The sequence below is a fragment of the Mustela nigripes genome, chromosome 13, assembly GCF_022355385.1.
Source record: "Mustela nigripes isolate SB6536 chromosome 13, MUSNIG.SB6536, whole genome shotgun sequence".
Lineage (NCBI taxonomy): Eukaryota > Metazoa > Chordata > Mammalia > Carnivora > Mustelidae > Mustela > Mustela nigripes.
In genome coordinates this window covers 115,958,303-115,982,391 of record NC_081569.1, presented here as the reverse complement: position 1 = coordinate 115,982,391, position 24,089 = coordinate 115,958,303, and the positions used below count along the sequence as shown (strand labels likewise).

Here is a 24,089-nt window from a genome sequence, read left to right as displayed (position 1 = left end):
ATTAATTATTCTTTATTTGGTAGAATTCACCGGTGAGGCCATCTGGTACTGGACTTTTGTTGGGAAGTTTTTGGTTACTGGTCTGCTCCGATTTCTGCCTGTTTCTTCTCGAGTTAACTTCAGTAGTTTGTGTCTTTCAGGAATCTGTCCATCTTATCTAAGTTACTCAATTTATTGGTATACAGTTACTCATAATGTTCCTTTATAATTGGAGTGCCTGGGTGGCTTAGTTGGTTAAGTGTCCCAGCTCTTGGTTGAGGCTCAGGTCATGATCTCATGGTCACAAGATCAAGCCCTGCATCAGGCTCCCTGCTCGCAGAGCCTGCTTCAGATTCTTTCTCCTTCTGCTTCTCCCTGCTTGCAAGCCCGCACCCACTCTCTAACATAAAAATAAAAAAATAAAAAAATCCTTTATATTTCTGTAAAGTTGGTAACAGTGACCCCAACCAAATGTCTTTCATTTCTCAGTTTAACAATTTGAGTCATCTTTTTCCCCCTTGGTCAAGCTACTGTTTCTGTGCACAACCAAGTGTGTGTGTGTTTTCCTGCCTTCTGAGTGGCCGCTTCCGGTTCTGAAAGCGTGTTCACACCGACCTGCACGGGTAGCAGGTTGAGCTGAGCGAGTTGGGGAGGGCGGGGAGGTGAGTAACCCCAGACCAAAATGTCACAGACTATTCACTGTTCTTACTAGGTATTTTTTTCTAAGATTAACTTATCTGAGGGTGGAGGGGTGACAGAGTTCATTCTGATAGTTTTACCCAGTTTTTAAATTGCTTTTTGAGGGAGGTTTGCCAGGCTACTTACTGTGCCATTTCTGGGTGTGCGCTCTTATCTGGTGCATTGTATACTGAGCCCCATGCCGCAGAATGCGAGTGACGTCTAAAAACAGGCCGTTTCGGGTTGTGAATGGTTCACAGCATAGCCACGTCCTTCCAGGTGTGGATGGTGTTAATATAACACATTAGCTACCATCCATCGAGTAGTTACCATTGGGAGAGTTGCTGTCGCTCTCTCCCTCTCTACACGCGCGCGCACACACACACACACACACACACACACACACATCTATTCTGTGGTCCTCACACTTGCGATGCTACTTCCATTAGAGATGGGGAAACCAAGGCTCAAGGAACTTGCCTAAAGTCTTAGTAGCAGAGTGAGAATTCAAACCCAGATCTTTCTATGTTGTCTATAATACTTGGTCTGTGTTCTCAACTTTTCACCAATTTCTACCAGGAAATCTAGACTGCACCGATCCGTCAGCATGCATGGATGTGACATTTCCCAAGCACTCCCTCAGCCTCTTGGGTTTATTCCATCCACCCCACCCAACTCCTCTTACCCTTCCAGAATAGGTTCTCCAAAGGCTTCAGTGGGGGCAGGGTGACTTTGGCTGAAATGTTTTCACTAATAGCAAGGCTCACATTCTCTGTCTAAACTTGTTGAAAGCCATCCTGGAATCCTAAAAGCAAAATTTTTCTGGGCTCGTGGTCTTGATGGGACTCCCACTTCACAGCGCAGACCCGAGAGAACCATTGTGGAGGTTGGTTAATGAGCGGTCTCATTACTGCCTTCTGTTCCTTGCAATCATGCTTTACAATTGAGGATGAGAAAAACTGAAGTAGCAATTTCCTTATAAATTACAGTAACATTAGGAGTAGGATTATTCCACTTTTCTCTGTAAGGCAACAGAAACACATTCCTGTAGAAAGATATTTAATGCTAAAATAAAGTGCTGTAATTTTTGAGTGACCACATTTTCCAGGCTCTTTACCATTCCTGTGACAAGTATCCATTGATTCCACACGGAACTTTGCCCAGCCTATCTACTATCTGTGCATCCTCCTGTCCTCTGTTATACTAACAGCCGCACGAAGAGAACTGCATACAGCGCGGTCTGCCTTCTAGGATCTCACATTCCAGGAATTATTCCAAGATGTGAAAGTTTAGTTAAGAGGATGAGATTTAATAAATGTCCGATCCCAAGAGATGCGTGTTCTGTGGACCGTAGCTCATGGCTAGGTCCAGTGATAAAAGGCAGGGGTCTGAACTTACAGATTGGCCTAAAAACCCAGTAAGAGACACAGTTAATGAGTTAAAAGTACTGGAGCCAGGGAAGAGACCAGGCAATCTTAAATAGAATTTTAGGAGTTGCTGAAATGACTCGATAAAGGGTAATTCTGTGAACTTAAAATTGTCCCTTGTTGGTATTACTAACCTAAGGCCCAAAGGTACAAAGGACAGGACAGAGGTTCTCAAGCCCTCCCTTTACATCTAGAGGGAATCTTATGGTCAAGAATGAGTCAGACTCTTGACTCTGTGAGGACATCAGCCAAAAGACTTTCCCAGTCGGTATATTCTCGTGTGCACATTACTCGGGCTTTTCTTCATGCACCCAGTAAACATTTTGCAGGGCCATCTATGGGCTGGGTATCATACTAGTGGATACCATGGAAACAAAGCTGAAAAGGATGTAGTGTCCTTTCCTTCCTCAAGGAAGGAACAGTGTCAGGCGTGTTTCCAAATGCTGGAAGATGAATAGATGTTTATCAGCAGGCGAGGCAGGAGAAAGCGCATTCACAGGAGCACATGACAGGTGAAGGCTGTCTTTTAGGGCACAGCACACATGACTGGGTCAGGGACATCCAAGTACGGGGCGCCATGGCTGGAGCTTAGGAAGATGAGCACCCAAGGTGAGGCGGTAAAGAATCCCAGCGTTTAAGGGGTGAAGAGGGAAGCTATCAGGGGATGGAAAGGCAGTATTTGTATAAGTATGTATTTAGTATGGACTTCTCCATACCTTGGCCTCTGTAACACCAGGTGCTTTAGGACTTCTTACCAAGTGTCAAGAAATGTAAGGTTGGAAAATGGTCCATTCAGTTTGTAGGTAGAATGTGATACACCAGATACATTTCTCTAAAATGGTGGGAGTGGAAGTTAAACCAAAACCCATTGAGCATCATGTTGGAGAAATCTGTATTCCAAGTCCACAGAAGAACTTACCTAGGACAGCAAAAAGGTCAAGGAAATTGGTCTCTCCAACCAGAGTATTTTAAGACCAAGACATCTGACTCCAAGAGGCATTCATCTATCTGAAGAGGAGTCCTACACGTAGTTTCCTTTTAATTATCATTCTCAAGAGCCAAGATAAAGCATTAAAGCCAAAGAAAGAGAAATCAAACTGGTTTACCACTGGGTGTCACAGTATACTACTGCCCCACTTCCTCATCTTCTCTGAGTCCCAGTGTAATGGCAGACAATAATCCATTCCATTAAAAACTCGTTTTTATAATCCTTTTGCTTGAAATGGATGTTAGGGCAGAAAAAGTTAATATAACCTTGTATATTAAAAATTTTGAAGGACCTACCTGAGTTTTCCTCCAGAAGTGATTTTGACAGTGCCAGTTTAAGCAATTACTTATGGTAAATACTAGAACTCTGTTGACTGAAGTATTCCACTTAAAAATATCTTCCAATTTAAACTGCTTGCTGCTCTAATCTAGCAAACTTTACAAAGGCTACTGCTTTAAATCAGTTAAGAGCAAGACTGTTCCCCCATTCCATGCCTCTTCTTCATTTCCAAATTGACAAAAACTAATTTCCAGAGAAAATTATAGACAGGATTTGAGTATAGTCAGGGAAATAAACAGTCAGGTTTTAATTCTATTTAAAGAAAAAAGCCAGGGTAGCTTTTCTGGACAAGACAGGACATCAAGGTGTTTCCTGTAGTTAATGTAAGTCTGTCTTTGTTAGAAGTTGTTGTTTCACATGGGAAGCGAAATCTTTTTTTTTTTTTCATTTTCAACATTGCAAAATGAGCAAAAGAACCAATACATATCATTAAAATGGAAAATAAGAGTTTTTAACTAACTGTTCACGCCGTGGTATTTACATCCGTTACCAAGACAGGCATCTGTCCAGCACTACAGACTTTTGAGTCAGGTGGACTTGTCAATCCAGTGTTGTTGTCTTTCTAGCAATTTATTGCTAAGTTCTTCCTCTATGAAATGACAAGCTGTTTTAAATCTAATTTCTGTTACAGCAACTTGTGTCAATTTGCTGCTTCAGTTACAATAATCACTAATGGCTAAGAACAAACAACTGTCCATCAGTGAAGGGGTATCACTTAACATGTTGAGGGCCGATAGTGAATAATTTTTTTTAAATACTGGATCATAATTTATGAAGGCACGGGATGCTCCTCCTGTCTTCTCAAGCACCGTCAGAATACCAGGACAAATAAGTGTTCCAAGAGCCTAGCCAGAAACGTCAGTAGAGTTAAGGCACAAAGGAAGACGTAATATAATTGAACTTCAGATCTTTCTTCTCTTTATTTTCAAGATAACTTGATTAACTTCAATTATTAATACCCACAACTTGGGACTCACAAGTAGCTCTGTACTGTAGTGAAATACACTTAAACTCTTATAATTAATTATGCACCTAAAATTTATGTTAAAAAAATACGTAGCCAACGATAAAACTCGTTTCGTGACTGTAGTAGCGAGTTGTCACTTTCTGATTTTCTACCCAGCTATTCAATATAACCTTGTTTTTGGTACCACACGTTAGAATTTATGGAGGACTAAACAAAAGAGAGAAGACAGAAGCACACGGTGCTTTGTCAGACACTCAGTTAAAGTAGAGGATACTTAAAATAGTATCTCTTCCTGGGTATGGATTTTTATTCACATTTGCAAACACATTCTTCAGTAAGTTCTAAAAGCTTATTAAAAAAAAGAGGGAATGTGACATTAAAGTATTTGTTTTCATTTCCTTAAAAGAATTTTAGCACACCTAAGACAATAAGAAGAACCTATTTAAAAATACTGTTGTAAGGAGGGAACAGCTAGCTGATGATTTATTTAGGAACCACCACTTTTACAACTGCAGCTGGTATTCCAAAGTGAGTGGTTAAAAAAAGAAAAAGAAAAAGAAAAAAACATACAACTAATACAATTTCTCTTACTCTTCACTTTTCTTTTTATTATTCAAAAGTCAAATGTTATTTTTAAATCATCCAGCCTCGATTTTGATTTAATGTACCGTCATTTTCCCAAGATATGAAATTTCAGAATCTCTTTGGAATACTAATTTCACGTTTCTAGGTTTAACAAAACTGTTGAAATTTTAAATTCCACTCTATTTCCCTGAATTCTCAAGACAGTTGCTGATGTAAATTTTAATATAAAATATTTAGTCACAAAATAGTATTGCTTTTGTATGCACATAGTTGTAAGATTACTTTGTTTTTGTCAATAAAAACTATACCATCTTTCATAAAACTCTAAACAAATTAAGAACTGTGATGTGAACAAAAATTACACATGGTAAAACAGGTACCAGCACAACGTTAGGTTATATTACATCAAAAAAAGTTTTAATGGTCCCAAATATATATACTCAACAACTAAGCATACACTCAGGGGAGAAAAAAAAAAATCAAAAACAAAATGAAACAAAAAAAATTATGACACAAATGACCACATCTAGAATTCCACTCAATCTTTAATCAAGTAGGGACAAATCCCCACTTAAAAAAAAAAAAAATCTGCAGTTTGAAGGGCAAAGGGAACAGATAAAAAAGAGGAAACTTTATATTCGCCCCTCCCCCAAAGAGGTTTTCCAAACCTGTTGTAGCTTGACTAAAATGTTCAGAATGTAGGATTTTAAAGGCAGGTCTCTTTATACAAAGAAACTGCTGGCATTCTTAACTAGTGAAGAATCATGGCACAAAAGCCCGTTCTTCTGAGTCTCAAACATGGTCCAAGAAAGCATATTCTGATTGTAGCAACTGACCAGTCAATCCAGAGTTCCACTTACAAAACCCCTGCCCTGTTGGCTTTTTGTTTCCATTTCCTTCCCTGAGAAAAGGGCAATGTGTGGTCCAAGCTGGAGAGCTCAAAGGCTTAAGTCTTTCCCCTAAATGTGTATTATCCCCTCCGACTGCTCCATTGAATTGGCACTTGATGAGCAGAAGTCAAGTTTGTGAGGCTGGTCTGGATCAGTCATTCACAAGAGACCACTGCTTTTCGTGGATTTTGTAGGGGGGAGGGGTGGAGAACCAGTTTTCTCAACAGGTGCTGATCAGAGGCAGTTGCCATTATTAGGACTCAAACTTTGCTTTCTTTGACAATGGCAGCGTGTCTTCCTTGTCTTCATCCTCGTCGTCATCTTCATCATCATCGGGATAATCTACCAGACCCACGAGGCCTCCCTGGTTCGGAAAGAAAAATGTAGCTTTTAAAAAACAAATCTTGGGGCACCTGGGTGGCTCAGTGGGTTAAAGCCTCTGCCTTCAGCTCAGGTCATGATCCCAGAGTTCTGGGATCAAGTCCCACATTGGACTCTCTGCTTGGCGGGGAGCCTGCTTCCTCCTCTCTCTCTCTGCCTGCCTCTCTATTTGTGAGCTCTGTCAAATAAATAAATTAAAAAAATAAAAAATAAAAAAAATAAAAAACAAATCTTAACACACAAATACCAGATAAAGGATACAGATGCTCAGCCCTCCTACCCCAAATAAACGAAGTGTAGCTATTTCTGGATAGTGAGATTACATGCAACTGAAAGTCACATTTTTCCTATATAAATTTAGCAAATGGCCAGGAGATAAAACCTTCTCAATTTAACAATTACTGTTTCTAAGATTTAACAGTGCATTACAAAATCCCGAAAACTACAACAGATAAACGGACTACTAGAAACGAGGGCTGACCAACTATCATAAGTTAGGTAGGCGATTCTGCTTTTTCTCCTGGCCTCCTTTTAGACCCCTGCTTTCGCCAGAAACCACTGCAGCTCTTCTCCACGGGTGGCTGTGGGAAAGTTCACCCTGCTCTGCCCTCAGCTGCACCTTCAGTTTAACATCGATTCACTTCTTAGTCCTCAAGGGTTCCATGCTCACGGCAGAATAAAGAACTGTGTACGGGGCGTTCTATTCCTGGTTTAGATCAACCCATCCCAAATACTCATCTGTGAACGGTTAGTCCAGGACAGCAGAGGTAGTGAACAGGACTGGTTTTTGTTCTGATATTATGTCTTGTCCACATTTTTGCTGTTAAAATTGTGATGCTTTCTTATGAAATGTGAATGATAGATGGCTAATTCTTTTTTATAAATTTTGCTTGACAGAACAATGTTTGAGTGTCCAGATGCTGCTCTTTCTTCCATACAAGTCTTTAGCTGGGTAGTAACCGGGAAAGTTGATAAAAGAATAACTAAAATTTCTGTAAATGTTCTGACACAAATCTGAACCCGAGTTCTAAAATGCAAATAACCAAAATAATTCATGCAGCCTTTTGTGTTGGTCATAAAATCCTCTGAGAAATTGCTCAGGTTTTTAATACATTCAGATGGTAGTGGGAGAATTATTCTTTCTTGTTCAGAAAGCTTAGACCGGTTCCAAAAGACAATAACCAAAGGAAATCTTCGTCACAATTACTGTTGAGAAAGGTGAAATGAGACAGGCCTGGAAGTCAGAACATACCTTGGTAGTAATAGCTGCCGTCTGAGATGTACTTTTAGGGACAGAGCCAGGAGAGCCTGGAGATCCTGGGGATCCCGGGGAGCCTGGGGAACCAGGCAGATTGGTTGCAGGTGACTGGCTGGTGAGAGAAGTCTTGGTTCCACTAGAGAGGGAAAGCTTGAAACTTGGGCTCTGCCGACCAGAAAGATTCGTTTTCAGAAGCACCTCTTTTTCCTCACTTTCTTTTACTAAAAATAAGAATATTGTTAATAGTTGTCACTCATCCTCCTCTTTTTTTAATCCCCCCCCCCCCCCCCCCATGAGGTGCTACTAAACCACAATTAACTGCTCACTCCTCTGCTAGGGAAAAACACAACTTCAATTCACTACTGAGAAGGAATGAGACCTTCAATATTCAGTATCCCCCCTGCCCCTTCCTGAAATAATGTATTTCTCCTGGGTCAAGTCAGATTAAGAAAATTTGGTCCCTACCTTCACCCACAGCTATTAATTCACATTCTAGAAAGCAAAAAAGTCTCTAAAATTTAGGTCATGACAAGGTAGATACTCCCCATTTTGTCAAGAAATACAGAATAAGCCTGGAGTTGGAAAGCCACTATTTCTCCTTGCCCAGTTTTTCAACATACATTTCTTCCTTTCCATGAATTTACTTATTGGATCCATAATATCATCATCATTTTTAGTTTTGTCAGACGGAGACACGACAGCTTCTCCATCTTCCATGTCATCTTCATCTGTGTTAAACCACATTTCCTCTTCATCTTCTAGTGTTCTGGCATCTCTTCGATATCTATGATTCCTCAAAATGGAACGCATACTAGGAGTAAAGAGAAGAAAGTACACAGACTCAGGGCACCTGGGTGGTTAACTGACATCAGTCAGTTAATAAGCATCTGCCTTCAGCTCCGGTGTGACCTCAGGAACCTGGGATCAAGTCCCACATGGGGTTCCTAGCTCAGTGCAGAGTCTGCTTCTGCCTCTTCCCAGCCCAGTGCTCTAATAAATAAAATCTTAAGGGACTCACCCAAAGTGAGTGAGATAATCTTCAAGTGGTGCTCCAAATTAGATCATTAGATCAAGGAGGTAACATATACGGAGAGGCTAATGAAGAGCCAGACTTTTCACAGAACTAAACACTCCACCCTATCAAGTGTTAACTAGTGCAAACTTATGGAAACTGTACTATCACGGATCAGTTGTTAAACCTGTTAACATCAGAAACTCACAAGTCCTAATTCATGGACTTTAAAACATACTGTTTTTTTTTTTTTTTTAAGATTTTATTTATTTATTTGACAGAGATCACAAGTAGGCAGAGAGGCAGGCAGAGAGAGAGAGAGGAGGAAGCAGGCTCCCTGCCGAGCAGAGCCCGATGTGGGACTGGATCCCAGGACCCTGAGATCATGTCCTGAGCCGAAGGCAGCGGCTTAACCCACTGAGCCACCCAGGCGCCCCTAAAACATACTGTTTTGATTTTGCTTTGGACACATGAAGCCCCACTACCATGTAAGCGATGGGGTTTTCTTTCTCATTAACTAGCTTAATATATACCCAAGGAAGAGTCTACAGATCCTACTAACACCACACACACCTTCAGAAAAACATTCATATTAGCCATTACAGAAAGCTGCAACCACCATTCATCCCCTGGCCAAGGCACCACCATACAACTTGAATGAATAGGTTAAAAATGTAGTAATTTACCTGTCAAGTTTGGGATTATCTTGCCTTTCTCTTTGTTGTTCAAATCTCAGTTTCAGTCCTTTAAATGTCTGTACATAATCTACATCTTCCAGTGCTTTCCAGTAATTTTCAATGACATGAGCAGTTAATGACTTTATATCTTCCTACAGACAAGGATTATAATGAAAAATACGATAGAAAAAATCTTCTTTTAGCAAGATAGACTTAACTATATTAAGTCATAAACCTGCCCAAAACAGTTTAACTTCATAAAATTATTAGCCAGTCTTAGAGATAACAAAACAATGAAAATGGGCACAAGTGGATATTCCACAGTCTCTGATTTTTGGTGTGTCTCTGAACTAACTATGGGTCTTCCTCAAGTAAATGCCCATGTCCCACCTAGATGACTCTTCAGTAAGTGTGGTGGTGGGGAGGGATCAGCACATCACAGGAAAGTGCTAGAGAGGGACAGTGGGGATAGCTGCACAACAGTGTGAGTGTATTAATGTCAAGGAACTGTACACTTAAAAAGGCAAGTTTTACATGGTAAACATTTTACCATAATTAAAAAACAAAAAACACACTACCGATAATTCTGACGCACACTTGTGGGAGAACCACAAGCCAACTACTATTAGTAAAGAATCGAGTTACAAAATTGTTCTTTAAAAATATAGAAGGCAAAATCCAAACCCAGAAAACCTCAGTTAAAACAAAATAAAATCACACCAAATACTTTCTATTAACTGTCATTCTACTTTTTAAAAATGAGTAGAGTATCATGACAGCATTAGATCAGTTTTTTTTTTTTTTTTTCCAAGCCATCCTATGAAGGACTCACAGCTGCTGAGAGAAGATTTTTTTGGTTTTTATTACTTTGAACTGACTTTCTACAAGCTTCTTTTAAAAATTTTCTTCAAATATAATCTCAAGCCAGAATACCAATAATACATATTCAATAATCTTAAATAACTAAAACCAACATTCTAACAAATACAGAACCTACCACTCTAATAAATTCAAACATCTCTATAATGGCAGAGTTCATCAGATTGTAGCGGGATCCATTGTTGAGAAATGCTTTGACTACTGGTTCAAACAAAAAACTTTTCATTATGTAGCGGTTGTAAAACTCATCTTTTAATCCAATAATCTTTCTCTTAAAACGAAGAGCACCTGAAACACAGAGGCATTATTGTTCAAATTACATACCACACTTCCATATTTTAGACTTTCTTTAAAAAGACCTGCTTAATATAATTCTTCGTGCAGTGATATATTACTGCTTCCAGAAGCATGAACCTAAAGATAAGGACTGCAAAATGGTTATCAGAAAAATGCACCCTAGAAGTAGTGTATGTCATTATAGAACACAAGTCTTGGAGAGCCAGAAAAACTCTGGAATTTACTAATGACCAAAATGTACTTTGCATCTAATGTAAGAGCTAAAATAGGGCTAACAAATTAACTTCATACTACTTAAGATGAAAATGCTAAATATATCCTTTATATTCACCTTAAAAACAACAGAAATACTGTTCTTTTATTAGGGCAATCCACTGTATAATTTGATCTTCATTATTTTTGGACACTCTTACTATTTTTCATTAGAGTTCTGGGTTTACACTGGTTGGTTTGTGGATGTGTCAGGATAACCATAAACCCACAAAATTCTGCATGACCCAAAACTTGCCTTCCCATAGTTTAGAAATAAATTTAGAGGCTGTTTTGTTTAAAATGTGGTCCTCTATGCTTATTGCAGCGAGTATGCTTTTTAATTTTTTTCCTGATTTTCCTTTTTACAATTAATTAGGCTTTAACTTACAGATTAAAAGGTATATTTACATCTTGAGGTATGGGGAGTTACTTAAGTCACCATTCGTCAAGATCCAAATATACTCAGACAGCTAGACAAAGCCCTCTTTACCTACATGGGAGTTTGTCAGTAAGTTAATGCCCCACTTATTGTAAACAGTTCAAAAAAGCATACTCACTTCATGCAGTCACATCGTCTTCGGTTGGCAAGATTAAATATTGTGTTTGTATTTTGGTTTCTTTGGAGATCATGGAAGTGGCTCGTTAAATTGCCAATTTGTTATTAATCAAGTCCTTCATGAGCAGGTAGCCAGGCAACCATGCTGACACGGTTTCTGGGTGGGAAGGCAGAGGAGTAAAGCAGCTCAATGTTTCTTTAGTTGGCAGAAAAGAGGTCCACAAGTGAATGCCCAATTAGGTACAGCTGGCTATAAACTGCCTTAACAATGCAACTTATTTAAGAGTGTCTCTCTCTAAAGTGACACTCTGGGCAGGGAGCTTCAAAATAATTTATAGAATAGTAACTGCATTTTTTGTAAACTACTGAATTATTTTCAAATACATAAGCATGGTGAAATAAGACATTTTAAACAGTAAGAGGCACCTGTTTAAGTCAAAGCCTAACAAGGGTCTGTCTTCCCAAAACAATGATTTTAAAGTTTGGTGTTTTGTAATGTCACTTGACAAAGGAACTAGTGAGGCCGTTCCATTTGTTAGAATAAAAATCAATACTTTAGAGCTCAGGCCAAATGTGAAGATTTTAGTAAATAAGGCAAGAGCTATTATTTTAAGAGTTTGTCCTCCAACTACGCAGGCTTCGTGGAGACTTGTGTCCTACCATAACACACACTAGCTGAACCCCGTGGGTTGCACGCAGTTCCTAGGTAAATGAAAAGAAACTCCCTTCCTAGAATTCACTAAGCCCAAGCTACGCAGTGCCACCATTTCAAGAGCAGTTCTGCCCAGAAACTGCTGGTACAGACAGAGGTGCTTCTAATGGTCTCTGTTTCGCTCATTTCCATTTGCTCTAATTTATTTAAATCCAGAACTGGGTTATTTCCATTCAGAGCCCTCCCCCAAAAGAAACCTGCATCAAGAACAGCAAACCACTACTTGCTGTTGAATAAGAGTTGCTTTCAAAAATGTACCAGCGAGCTCTATGAAGTCAAATTGCTCAAAGGAAATTAGAGAACACTTTTGGGATAGGTCCTATTGGCAGAACTGCAGACCTCCATATGTGAAGTACACTGGGTTTCCCTTCTTATCTATAACCTTCATTAACATGCCAGGAATCTCTGGTGCTTCATTTCAATCATCTTTAAAACAAATAATTCATCTTTACGTTAGCACATGAGCTTTCATGTCCCAAGATGACACTTTTTGCCTCATACGTAACTTATGATGGCTGAATAAAAGCATCTACGATAAAATTTTAATTTCATTCCTGTCATGGATTTCCATGTTTTTAACAAATGCTAGACAACATGAATCCTGAAAGGCCAAGGAAACAAGACAGTAAAACTGGTATATGTATATACCTAAACTTATGAAGACCTAGATTTTGAAAGGATTGTTGGTCTCACCTACACACCTGATTCGTTGTCTTTAAATAGGATAAAAACATTTAATAAGCAGCAGATAGAAAAAAATGAGAAGTTCTGTAAGTCCCCAAAGTGTTTACATTTAACCACTGATTATCTTCTGTCCTTACGACAGGGCATCTAAACTTAATCACTCCCTCAAACATTATACCTAGTATTTTCCATGTATAATCTTAGAAGACTGAAAATAACCTAAATCTCCCACTTAGCTCTTTTGGAAATCCTTGACCAGAAACTCCTACTATATAGTCTTCAAGCCAGTTCTAGAGTGCTCACTCCTAATGACTGGCATCTTCTTCCAGAAACTACTCATGTTCTCAATCTGGGAAGACAGTCACACGGGATCGTTTAAGAGTGCTCATTTTCCAAACTGAGTCATTGTTAAACCAAACAATACTAAAACAACTAAAAATCTGCTAACATGCTTAGTTTCCTATAATATAACCTTTCTTGTAATGTATCTCTTTGTAGTTCTCAAGCTGCTGAGAAAATTTCTTTGTAATACGGCAAGCAAAAGAAAGATGAACTGAACTGAAAGGCTTTTCTTTTCCTGCACTCTACCACTGGACTCGTATGTTCTACCCACAACAAACCATTGTCATGCTACACTTTCCCACATATGTACTTCAACTGTGCCTGCAACCAAGAAGGTCACGTTCTCCCAGGACCAAGACGCAACCCAATTTACCTCTCTTGCAAAATTTTCCTGATCTGACTCCTACATGTAAAATAAATTATTTCCACTCTGCTTCCAAACACACCTCAATATAGTACTTTTGACATTTTGATTTTTACATGACTATCTCTTCCTAATGAACTCAAAACCCGCTTGACAGCTGAGCCCAGGTCTTAACAGTCTGTGTTTTTCTTGTAATTTCCAGGTATCCACCATCTTCATCAAATCTAATATGCCCCAATTGCAAAAACCTTTCTCTACCACTAAGAAAACCAAATAAACAGAACTATCAGTCACAATGGCATGCCATTAATAGTTTAACTCACCTTGATTTGAGATGATAAATATCTAAAATGTGGAGCTTAAAACTGATAAAATATGGTGTTTAACACATTTATCAAACTAAAACTAATTAAGTTATTCATTTAGTTTTTCCATTCTGTCCTAACTTCCCTTTCCCACACTGGAACAAAACTTTCTATGTTGACATGAAAGAAAAGTTTGTTACAAACTCCCTCTCAACGTGGTCATGGGCTCTATTTTGCTGTAGTAGGTATGTAAGGAAAAGGAGTATAAGTTTAAAAGCTCTTCTTTTACAAATGCTAAGCTCATGGATATTAGTACTGCAGAACCAAAATAATTCATTTATTTTTGCTGTCCTTAGCAGTCTAGGTTAACGCCATAAAATGCTACCTTTAACTTTTGGCTGAAAAAGATTACTCAGGTAACATCAAAATTCCTGGAAAATCAAAAGAAAGTAACTTTACTAGATATCTGAAGGGTGGAAAATGAAAATATACCATGAATACAAGTATTCTCAGTCCATCCTGCAGTGTGTACATTAACCAGAAAAACTAAGGCAACTGTTACCCTGATGCCAAGTTTAATATTTTTAGGATACCAATTTCTAATACTATTTTAAAAATAAAATACTATAGAGCAAGTCAACGTCAGAAATATCCTTATAAACCATGTCTTTATAATTTTAGGATTTTTTAAAATTTTAGGATATTTTAAAAAAATCCATTAAGTAAAAAAATAATGAAGTTAAAAAAAAATAGCAAAAATGGATATATGTTTAGGCTTCTAATTAGTGAATGACTGTGATGCCATCAACCACCAAACAACCAAACTTACCTATAGACAACAAAAGACAGAAGTTACCAGCAGACATAACTTATTGAGCTTCTACAGTACCCCAAACTTAATCTGTCAACTTACCAAAGAAGGCTGGCTGCTGTGATCAAGAATATTCTTAAATAATCTATTTCCAGTTCTGGAACATGTTTTACTTTAACAAATTCGGGCCTTAAGAACACGGTTAAAGTTGCCGTCCTCGTAAATTTGGTTTACAAGTACACATTTTAGGCTTCACAGGCCACACATGGCCTCTGTAGTTGTTTTTTTTGTTTTTGTTTTTTCTCTTTAAACAACCCTTTAAGAAACCTAAAAACTGCTTTTTGGCTTGCAGATTGTGCAAAAATAGAGCACAGGCTGGATCTGATCACTTCTGAAGTTTGGCACCCTTGCTCAAAAATATCTGAAGTAACAAAGTGTTTTATGTTCAATATAGCTCAATAAGGCAGAGAAAAAAATATTTGTGCAATTAAAGAATGGACCATCTATAGACACTTGTGCTAGGCATTCTGTTAACTCGAAATGTGTTTTAGCAACTCGGTGCTATTAGCTATAGACTTTCCAAATTATAAAAACATTCTTCATGATTTAATGTTAAGATTCACAAGAATGCCTAATTTGTAATGAGGAAGGCAGTACTAAAAAATAACAGGGTAAAATTATCTTAGGTGCCATTTTAATAGTGGAATAAAATACTTTAACATATTTTGTGGATACATACTAAGCTCTTTGCTGTATACGGAGAAAGATGTGAAAGGAAAATTATCTCATGGCGAAACGACATAATTGGTGTAGTTTCCTGTTAAAAATCTATGTGTCTTGACATCAGTGATCTTTTCTTCTCAGGCAGTAAGACCCAAAGGTACCAACATGATAATCTACACGTCATAATTCTACCAGACGCAACACTTACACAATGCCAAGAAAGCGTGCTTCGAGGCCATCAGAACCAGCACTCTCCGGAGGATATCCTTATTGATAATGTAGTTTTTTATGTGGTACGTGTGGTGCTCCACACAGAATGTTAACAATTCCAGTACAAGTGCCAACAACTGGGCAGTCTGAAAATCATCTGAAAACGAAACACAATTCTATTCAATGACTAACATTCTTTCCTTTCTAAATATGAGTATCCAAATTACAAACAAGTAAAATCTTTTCTGTTGACCCCAAATTTTAAAGTTAAGAAAAAGGGAACAAACACTGAATCCCTACCATGTGCCTCAAGATCTGTGCTTTACATTTTCTTAACTCTGATGAATTAGTTTCACAAAACCCAAGTCTGAATGATAAGGCAGAGCTGGGACACAAATCTATTAGATCTGCTTTATTTGCAAGTGCAAGAATGCTCTTTTAAGATGTACACATAGCACAGGAGATCCAGAAGGATCCCACCAGCTCTTTGGTGGAATTACTCTCTCTGCTCCTATGATTCCAGTGTGTTTTGTGGCTCCTTTATTACACAGATGAACCCACACTGGATTATGATTATTGGCTTACCTTTCTTCCTCAGCAGGCAGCAAGCCTCTAGAAGTATTTTACTCCCTTTTTATTTCCCCCATTTAGCCCCTAAAGATTGTACTACAATGCCTTCCACACAGTGGGTTTTTAAATAAATGTTTGCAGAACTAAATATATGTGTTTGGAAAGAAGCCTCAAACTTTACCTAATATGAATAAAATAGACAGGAAAAATGATTATCAGGTTTCCAAGACATGATTTTAGAATCACAAAAAAGGATAAATTTAACATTTACTTTCTAAGTAGGGTTTAGTTATACTACACTGGTTAATTCATACGACAAAATAATAATCTTGAAATGTCAGTAAGGGATTTCCCACTGGAGACCCTAAACTACTTTCAGAATTAAACGCACACTATGCAAGCTAAAGGAATAAAACACAGAAATAAGTATCCTTAACCTTATGAATAATCCTCAGTGCAAATAAAAAGTTTAATAGTAAGCAGCTTTGCTCTATACATCCGGAGTGCAAATAACTTAAAATGATTTTTCCTAATTATTTCCTTCTATTTAGCCTATGAAAATATATTGCTTTAATAGAAAACTGTTTTTAAATTCTGACAGCAACAATTATCTCCTCTTGAACATTTTATTATCTCCAATTATAGCACTTTAAAGGAATTCTACCTTGAACACCTTTTTTGAAAATATATTACTACACCTCTCCTCTGTGTTAACCAAATGGCTGAACTTTAAAAGACTATTACTCTACATCAACTTTGAACTTCAGAAGTCAAGAACAAAGAACCTTACTACCAACCTGCATTATCTTACCTTTGCTAGGTTTATCCTCTGTTGTATTTGCCAGTAAGGGAGCAGTGAGGACATGCATACAGTGCTTGTAAAAGAAACCCAGAAATTCAGTCTTCTCTGTTTTCTAAGGAATCAAAAACACTTCCATGAATTTTAACTGCATTGGTTCCTACTAATAATAAATAACATACTAGTATGAAAAAGAGAAAAATGCCTGTGGCTTACATTGGCAGTAGCTAACATGTTTTCTGGGTCAACTAAAGTTCGAAGCAGGCCCATAAGTTGGACTGCTCCTCCAAGTTCAGGGTCTGTATCACAAATCATATGCTCTATAATGAGGTTGATGAGCAAAATATCCTGGTGAGAAAAGTACACACAGTAAGGATCACTTATTATGAGGATGGAAAAGCACATACTATGCATGTTACAGCATTGTATCTAGCTCTACATGTCTTGTTAACTGCAATCCAAATGATACGACTAACTAAACTAATAGGATATATGGCAGCGTTTCCCTCAAGTGTGGCATAAGGCACATTTATACTAAGTACTACAGAAAAGAAAGTTTCTTTATTAAGTTCTTTTGATTAAAGCAAAAACCAAACTTTGGCACTAAGAGATCTTTACACTTCTTGATAACAAAAATCTCCCTTCTGAAGGAAGCTAATGGGCATTCAGTTTAACATTTAGCCAGAATTTACACCATTGTTCTACTTCTACTGCATTTCTATAGATTCCTTCTATTTACAGCAAATGAGATCTGTATCTATTCTCCATTTATGTAAATGATACAACATTTCCATTTAAAGTAAATGTGCTTGGTACCCAAATGTGTGAAATTAGGGTAACAATACTATGCTATTTAGATAGCACAGAGAACAAGTCTGTTACATGGATTCCAAATGTCACTGAAAACTGATTACTAGTTTTCCTGAGGCTCTGTGACTGGTGTTCCTGGCCCAAGGAGTAACTAAAAACAGATGCAATGAGGAAATCTCTGCTCTTGTCTGTGTATGCAGTGGTAGGATGGACCTAAAGACAGACTGGGAATCAAGAGGCCTATTGCGTGTGCAGGAAGTACATCACTGTAGGTACATGTAGGTTTCAGAGCCAGCAAGAATAGTCTTTATTTTAAATTAATACAGGTATTTTGGCACTCTGGATAAGACTATTTTATTGAAGAAAAATGTGACACAATATTCAACAGTTCAAAGTGGTACTTTCCTACACCTACCCTGGCAATAAACAAAAACCACAAAACAAAACTCAACCTTAAACACAAAAGTCACCAGGCATTCTACTTCATTTTGACACAACACATTAAGATTTTTTTTAAGGTAGAAGTCTATTTTCTCATTTTGTAAAAATACAATAGGAATTGTGCATATAGATTTTTTCTCCCCCAAGAGGATGCTCCCCCTTTTAAGATGCAGTTGAGGGCAAAAAAAATATATCAGTTTATTCTTAAAAGTTACTTGTAAGATTTTGGGGGAAGGAGGAAAAAAAAAATTAGGATCATTGGTTTAATGATCTAAAAGTAAAACAGAAGAGCATACACATTTGGGGCTGCTGCATGTGCCATGTACTCCAGGAGCGCCCTTCATATTATCAGGATAGATTCCCTCACTCTCTAACAGGTGTGTGTGTGTGTGCATTTATGTGTGTGTGAACAAGACAACAGCTTGTTCTCCTTATGGTTAGGCAGTAAAACAAGTACCCTAAATACTTTTTCAAGGGACTGTGCTTCATTTCTTCATTCCTGGTAATTTTGAGAATCTATCCCTAACAAAGTCAATGTTTTCCTAGGGAAGTTACTTATAATTCCATATACAGAACAATTTATTGATTAAATGATTAAAACAAGACAATGTTAATGACAAAATTAAGAAACGTGATCTCAGAAATTTGAAGACATTTAAGTTGAGCATTAACAAGCAACTGCTTTAAGACAATCTGTAAACTGAGACAGGAGCCAATTTAGGGAAAAATAAGCCATTTCACATGCTGGCTACACTTTCCCAAATATCAGCTATTTAAATCTTTAAAATAAATAATAAGTACAGTTATAGCTCCCCATGTATAAATACTTACTGTTAGTGCAAATAATATTTACCTTGTTGGTTATTTTTTGCTCTGTTAACTTCTTACTTACATCATCATTCTGTTGTGCCTCCTGCATGACAAACTCTCGTACCATGGATGGATTATATTCAACCAAGTATGAGAATATATCAGTAGCAGCACTTCGCACCTGTGTATCATCCATGCCCTGCAGATAAAAAGCACTTATTTCTCCTATAATTATAAAAGTACCGACCTTCTAGCTATGTAAATCCAAAATCTAACAAATTATAAGAAAACCCTGCAATAAGAGAAGTCAAGGAAATTTGGCATATAAATTTGTTCTGTGCATAAAGTTCCTTTCTTTTACTCCTGTTTACTTTTCTTCTTTGACCTTTCAACAGGCTGCAAAATTAACGACTTATTAAAAATACAGAAAATTCCTCTGAATATTCTTGCAGTTGTATGTAAGGACTAATACTAGAATTTTACAGCTTTTTTACTTTATGTAATACACAGCTAATATTAAATACTGGCTATAGTCAAACACTTGCATGTTACAGAAAAATGTATTTTTGTGGATTAAAAATATAATGGTAATTGGGGGGCCTGGGTGGTCTCATGTGGTTAAGCAGCTGCCTTTGCCTCAGGTCAGGATCCCAGGGCCCTGCTCAGCAGGTGTCGGATTTTCCCTCTCCCCCTCTGCCTCTCCCCTGGCTCGTGCTCTCTCAAATAAAAATCTTAAAAAAAAAAAAAAAAAAAAAAAAATTATATAATGGTAATTAAGTGTAAGGAGAAATAAACTTACAAGGATGACTTCTAAAGCTGGTAATATGCCCATATTTGACAAAGTCTTGAAAAAAGCATCTCTGTTTTGAGGTTGTAGCGTTTGGGAAAACGCACAAAATTCTTTTAAAAAGTTAACCTAAAATAAGGAAAAGGACAAATAAATATATAAAAGATCTGTTGTTTTAGTCCTGTGTCTTTCATAAGTATCAAATGTCTTACCAATTCCTGTCTTTTTTCCTCATCTGTTGCTTCATCTGTTAGTTGTGCAAACAAATCTGTCAGAAATTTTTCATCCTCCTGTTAAATCAAAGGATAAACTTATGCTAATGATAAGAGTGTATTAAAACATCATTTTCAGATACTGTAGAATACAAATTGCACTAACTGGAAGAAGAAAAGATGGTATTGGCAACAGTATTTAAAACAGAAAAGGAAAAATGAAACTATTAAAGCATAAACTAGGGATTTATACAGGAAGGTTATTCTTTATATTCTGGCAAGGCCTTATTTCCTAAGTTTATTTAAGTATATAAGGCTTTGTGAACCATATGGTCCCTACAACTATACAACTGTTATTACAGTAGCAAACGTCCACAGATAATATGCAAATGAGTGTGGCTATGTTCAAATAAAACTTTATTTATAAAAACAGGTATGGGCCATACTTTCCAAACCCCTCACTGAGAGTTTTAAAATCTTACCTTTAGAGACTAAGGTTCTACAACCTCTCAAATGAAGGTAAAAATTAAGATAAGAGTTTTCACATTTTAAAGACATAGAAAGGGATTCAATTATTTAAAAAGCTAAATGCAGAGCTTTAAAAGATAGACCTATTATCTGATAATATCTCATACAGACAGACACACAGAATTTAATAAGCATTATTTTGAAAAAGATTAAAGAGGTACTCTCCTAGGATACTAATCTGGGTTAAGTCAATAAAAAACTTGGAAAGAACCTCAGATGTTACTTTACCTCATTGTATAATTGAGACAGATTTAAGAAATTTACCCAAAGACCAACCACAGGAGGTGGCAGAGACCTTCCTGATAACCTATTCAAATTTCTTCCATCACTAATTCTAACCAAGACTGTGTTCTACTTTAATTCCATACTATCTTAGCTAGTACTCGATTCAGCACTACTTCAGCCCTATAGACATGCCTAAGTCTAAATATATCCTCATATGTATAGATGTATATGTGTGTATGTAATCTCTCACTAGATTATAAACTCTGTAGTCACTGTTGCAGATTCTTTGGAAGTATTTTCTGTTATAGTAAAATGGTTATTTCTATTTTTACTTTTTCTAAAATGTACAAATAGGCCATAATTCAAATGGCAAGCAATTTCAAGATGCATCCCAGATCTAATATATCCCATCAACTGGAAATCAAACTACTGAAAAAGAGTCTTTGAACTGCTGCATTTGGGGTACAGAAGTTGAGAGAACAAGAACGTTAAAAAAAAAAAAAAGGATGTTTAACAGTATTACGTACAGAGCAGTTAACTTAAGTAAAGGGAGGGTATGATTGTGTATGCAAGGGGTAAGAACCTGCTTTAAATTACATCTCCATCACCCGCTGTCACCAAATTTATAAAATTCTCTCTCCTTCCTAGCAGCACTTTGGAAAGAAGTACCTGTATCAAGAAAACAGAAGTACAGCAAGGACAGCCAGAATATTACAAAGCATAATGTAGGGAAACAAAGACTTGAAATTATTCATACTTAATGAGTAAAACTGGCAGTTCACAGGTATGCAGACCAAGAGAACAAACAAGTGACAAGTCCCTGCACAACAAAAGGGGAATCTTGTGGCACTGAAGGACCAGACACACTCAGAACTATCCAAGGACACTGGGAATCAAAAGTGGACTGGAACAAAGGCTCACTAGGGTAGCCAGTAAAAACAAGATTCTTATCAAAGAATAACAATTAGTACCAAAACCTTTTCCCTCTTCCATTATCAATCACAATACACTGACTGTATAGAGATACTACTGTCCTTACTAGATTGTATTGCCTATAGGATTAGTTTACATGCCTGTCTTAAATAAATAGGAAAAGCACATCAAATTGGTCAACATGAACTGGAATTATTCCTAGCTTCAGGACAGCAGTGTTAGTAAAATGGTCTTTCTTTTTAAACATTTTAATTTTATTTTTCATGTTCCAAGATTCATTGTTTATGCACCACATCCCGTGCTCCATGCAATATGTGCTTTTCTATCTGAATTCATGTTTTGTTTATGTTTTAAGATGTCAAAGGCAGGGACTCTGAAAATACAGCAACTTTCTAAAAAAGAACAGCCATACAAGTTAAGCTTACTGCTTTATTCATAATGTGCTACCAAACAGCTCATACTGACATTTATTTGCCTCCTTTAATAAATCTAGGTTTCAAATAATTACTTTTATTTATAGATCTGAGGAAAGGTGTCCCAAGTCATATCTATCTGTTATTCTTCGGTGGGCATCAAAGAAATAAAAAACATGGGGGGTGCATTCACAAATCTTTACACTACACCAACTCTAAAGTTCTAGTTAGAACAAACTAATTCCTACATTATGGGATAATATACTGAGAGGTCCTCTGACTTTGGTGGGGAAGAGGGGGTGTCTTACAAACAGACTACTGGCCAGCTATAGATTTTTTGTTTTGTGCAGAATCCAGGGAACAATACACCCTGGCAATTCTGATACAAGCACCCAAAACACTAGACCTAAGAGACTCAGCATACTATAGAAAGAAAATCTAGAGTTTAATATAGCAATTACAACAGGTATTTTGAAATAACGCTTGGAGTGCCTGGGTGGCTCAGTAGGTTAAGCACCCGACTCTTGATTCTGGCTCAGATCATAATCTCAAGGTTGTGAGATCAAGCCTGCCTTCAGCCCTGAGTCAGGCTCTTTCCACCTGCCCCTCTCACCACCTGCATGCTCTAAAAAAAAATAAATACTCGAGTGCTGCATAATGTTCATGCATGATCTTTAATCTTCAGATGACTTTATAGAGTTGGTACTAATAGCACCATCCTTCAAATCAGAGAAATGAAGTTTTAAGAAGTTAAGAAAGTTGCCCAAGTAGCACATAGCTGTTGTGACAGGTGGAACTATAACTCATATTCACATCCAACTTCTCCATACTCTCCTCTGGTACAAAAGCATACCTTTTGGCAAGGAGACCTTCAACTATAATTTGCCAGTATCTAATATATTCCCTTGACCCTAACACTAGGCCTTTAATATATAATGATCTGGCAGTGCTATCAATTCTACAGAATTTATATTCTATGTTTAATGACATACTTCTTGGCTTCTTCATTTTATCTTCCCTTTGAATCTGTTCTATGCATAACTGAAAAATTAATGTATCTAAAATTCTACATTCAATCATTTTGTTAAGACCATTCATTCCCCTGTAATTTCGTCAAGCTAGACTTCTCACATTTATGTTCCCTGATGGAAACAAAACAACCTTCTGGTCCCACAGTATTATATAATGGAATCTTTTCTAATATCAACCAAATACATACATAACTTTAGACATAAATCGAAACTCAAATTAGGAACTTAAAAGGAATGAAATTAATTCTGCTGAATCAATTAACAGTTTAAATGGCATCAATCAATAAGGTATCTTTGTAAGTACGGAAAAATTGATCTAACTCACCTGTAACATACCAACAATTTCTACCTTATTGAAAAAGATAAAGGAGTGAAGTGTTGATAACATGTTTTCTTCAAAGACTGAAGGGGTAGGTAGAACCATATCTTGGATATACTGAACTCTGTATGTCTGATGAATTTTTTGTTTCAGCTCAGGATCTGATATGGGAATCACTTCTTTAAACTTGGCTGTTTTTGTTAGAAATTCCCTGTGTTTTCGTGGCTGTGATAAAGCAGGATCATATTCTAAGCATCCAATGACGTCCATTATACATTCCTCAGAGAACATAACTTCAAAAAGAGCAGTTCGATTCAAGAGGAAGATGCCTTTGATAATTTCATACAAGTGGTGCAGTCCTTCAATATTTTCCAAATCCTCACACACATGAAAAAGCTCTAAGAGCTTTTTAATATAACCCTCATTTTCCAGTGCTAGTGCAAGTTTTTCACGACGCAGGGGGGAAGGTAAAGATGATGCCACAAGTTCTGCAATTTCCTCAAGGCGACTTAATTCACAAGATGGCAATTCTAAACCTGGTGATGACATATCATCAAAACGCTCCTCTTCAGATTCATCTACAAGGTCCTGAGTGATGTCCACTGAAGGGTCCTTTCCTTGAACCTATTAAATAAGATTTATGATAGCTGACAGAATATAATCAAGCAAATCTAAATGATATTCTTAGATGAATATGAGAGATGTTATAAGAATCCCAGTGTCATATTCCAGGATAGCCACCACCAAACCCTTCAAAATTTTAAGTAAAATTCAAATAAATATTAAACATCATAATGTTGTGGTCACAGAATATACATGTAATTTTAAGCAACAAGGAAAATTTTAACATCAGTTCCAGAAAGCAAGGCCCAAAGAATATGCACAAACTGCTTCT

The 24,089-nt window shown here is 37.2% G+C and overlaps 1 protein-coding gene across 2 annotated transcripts in view; it reads right to left on the bottom strand.

The window, feature by feature from the left end:
• Positions 1–5,490: 5,490 nt before the first annotated feature.
• PPP4R3A (protein phosphatase 4 regulatory subunit 3A) overlaps positions 5,491–24,089 on the bottom strand; it is a 36,099-nt gene continuing 17,500 nt past the window's right edge. Inside the window, exons 4-15 of one of the 2 annotated variants that reach the window (XM_059373507.1) lie at positions 23,201–23,818; positions 19,746–19,823; positions 19,546–19,662; positions 18,790–18,945; positions 16,902–17,033; positions 16,698–16,800; positions 15,315–15,473; positions 10,179–10,348; positions 9,191–9,333; positions 8,113–8,303; positions 7,487–7,713; positions 5,491–6,217 (exon numbers count right to left, since the gene is read on the bottom strand). In XM_059373507.1, coding sequence (XP_059229490.1) covers positions 6,107–6,217; positions 7,487–7,713; positions 8,113–8,303; positions 9,191–9,333; positions 10,179–10,348; positions 15,315–15,473; positions 16,698–16,800; positions 16,902–17,033; positions 18,790–18,945; positions 19,546–19,662; positions 19,746–19,823; positions 23,201–23,818 — 2,205 coding nt within the window. In that variant the 3' untranslated portion in view covers positions 5,491–6,106. The remainder of the gene's footprint in view (positions 6,218–7,486; positions 7,714–8,112; positions 8,304–9,190; positions 9,334–10,178; positions 10,349–15,314; positions 15,474–16,697; positions 16,801–16,901; positions 17,034–18,789; positions 18,946–19,545; positions 19,663–19,745; positions 19,824–23,200; positions 23,819–24,089) is intronic. The other variant, XM_059373508.1, reaches the window with a different exon arrangement.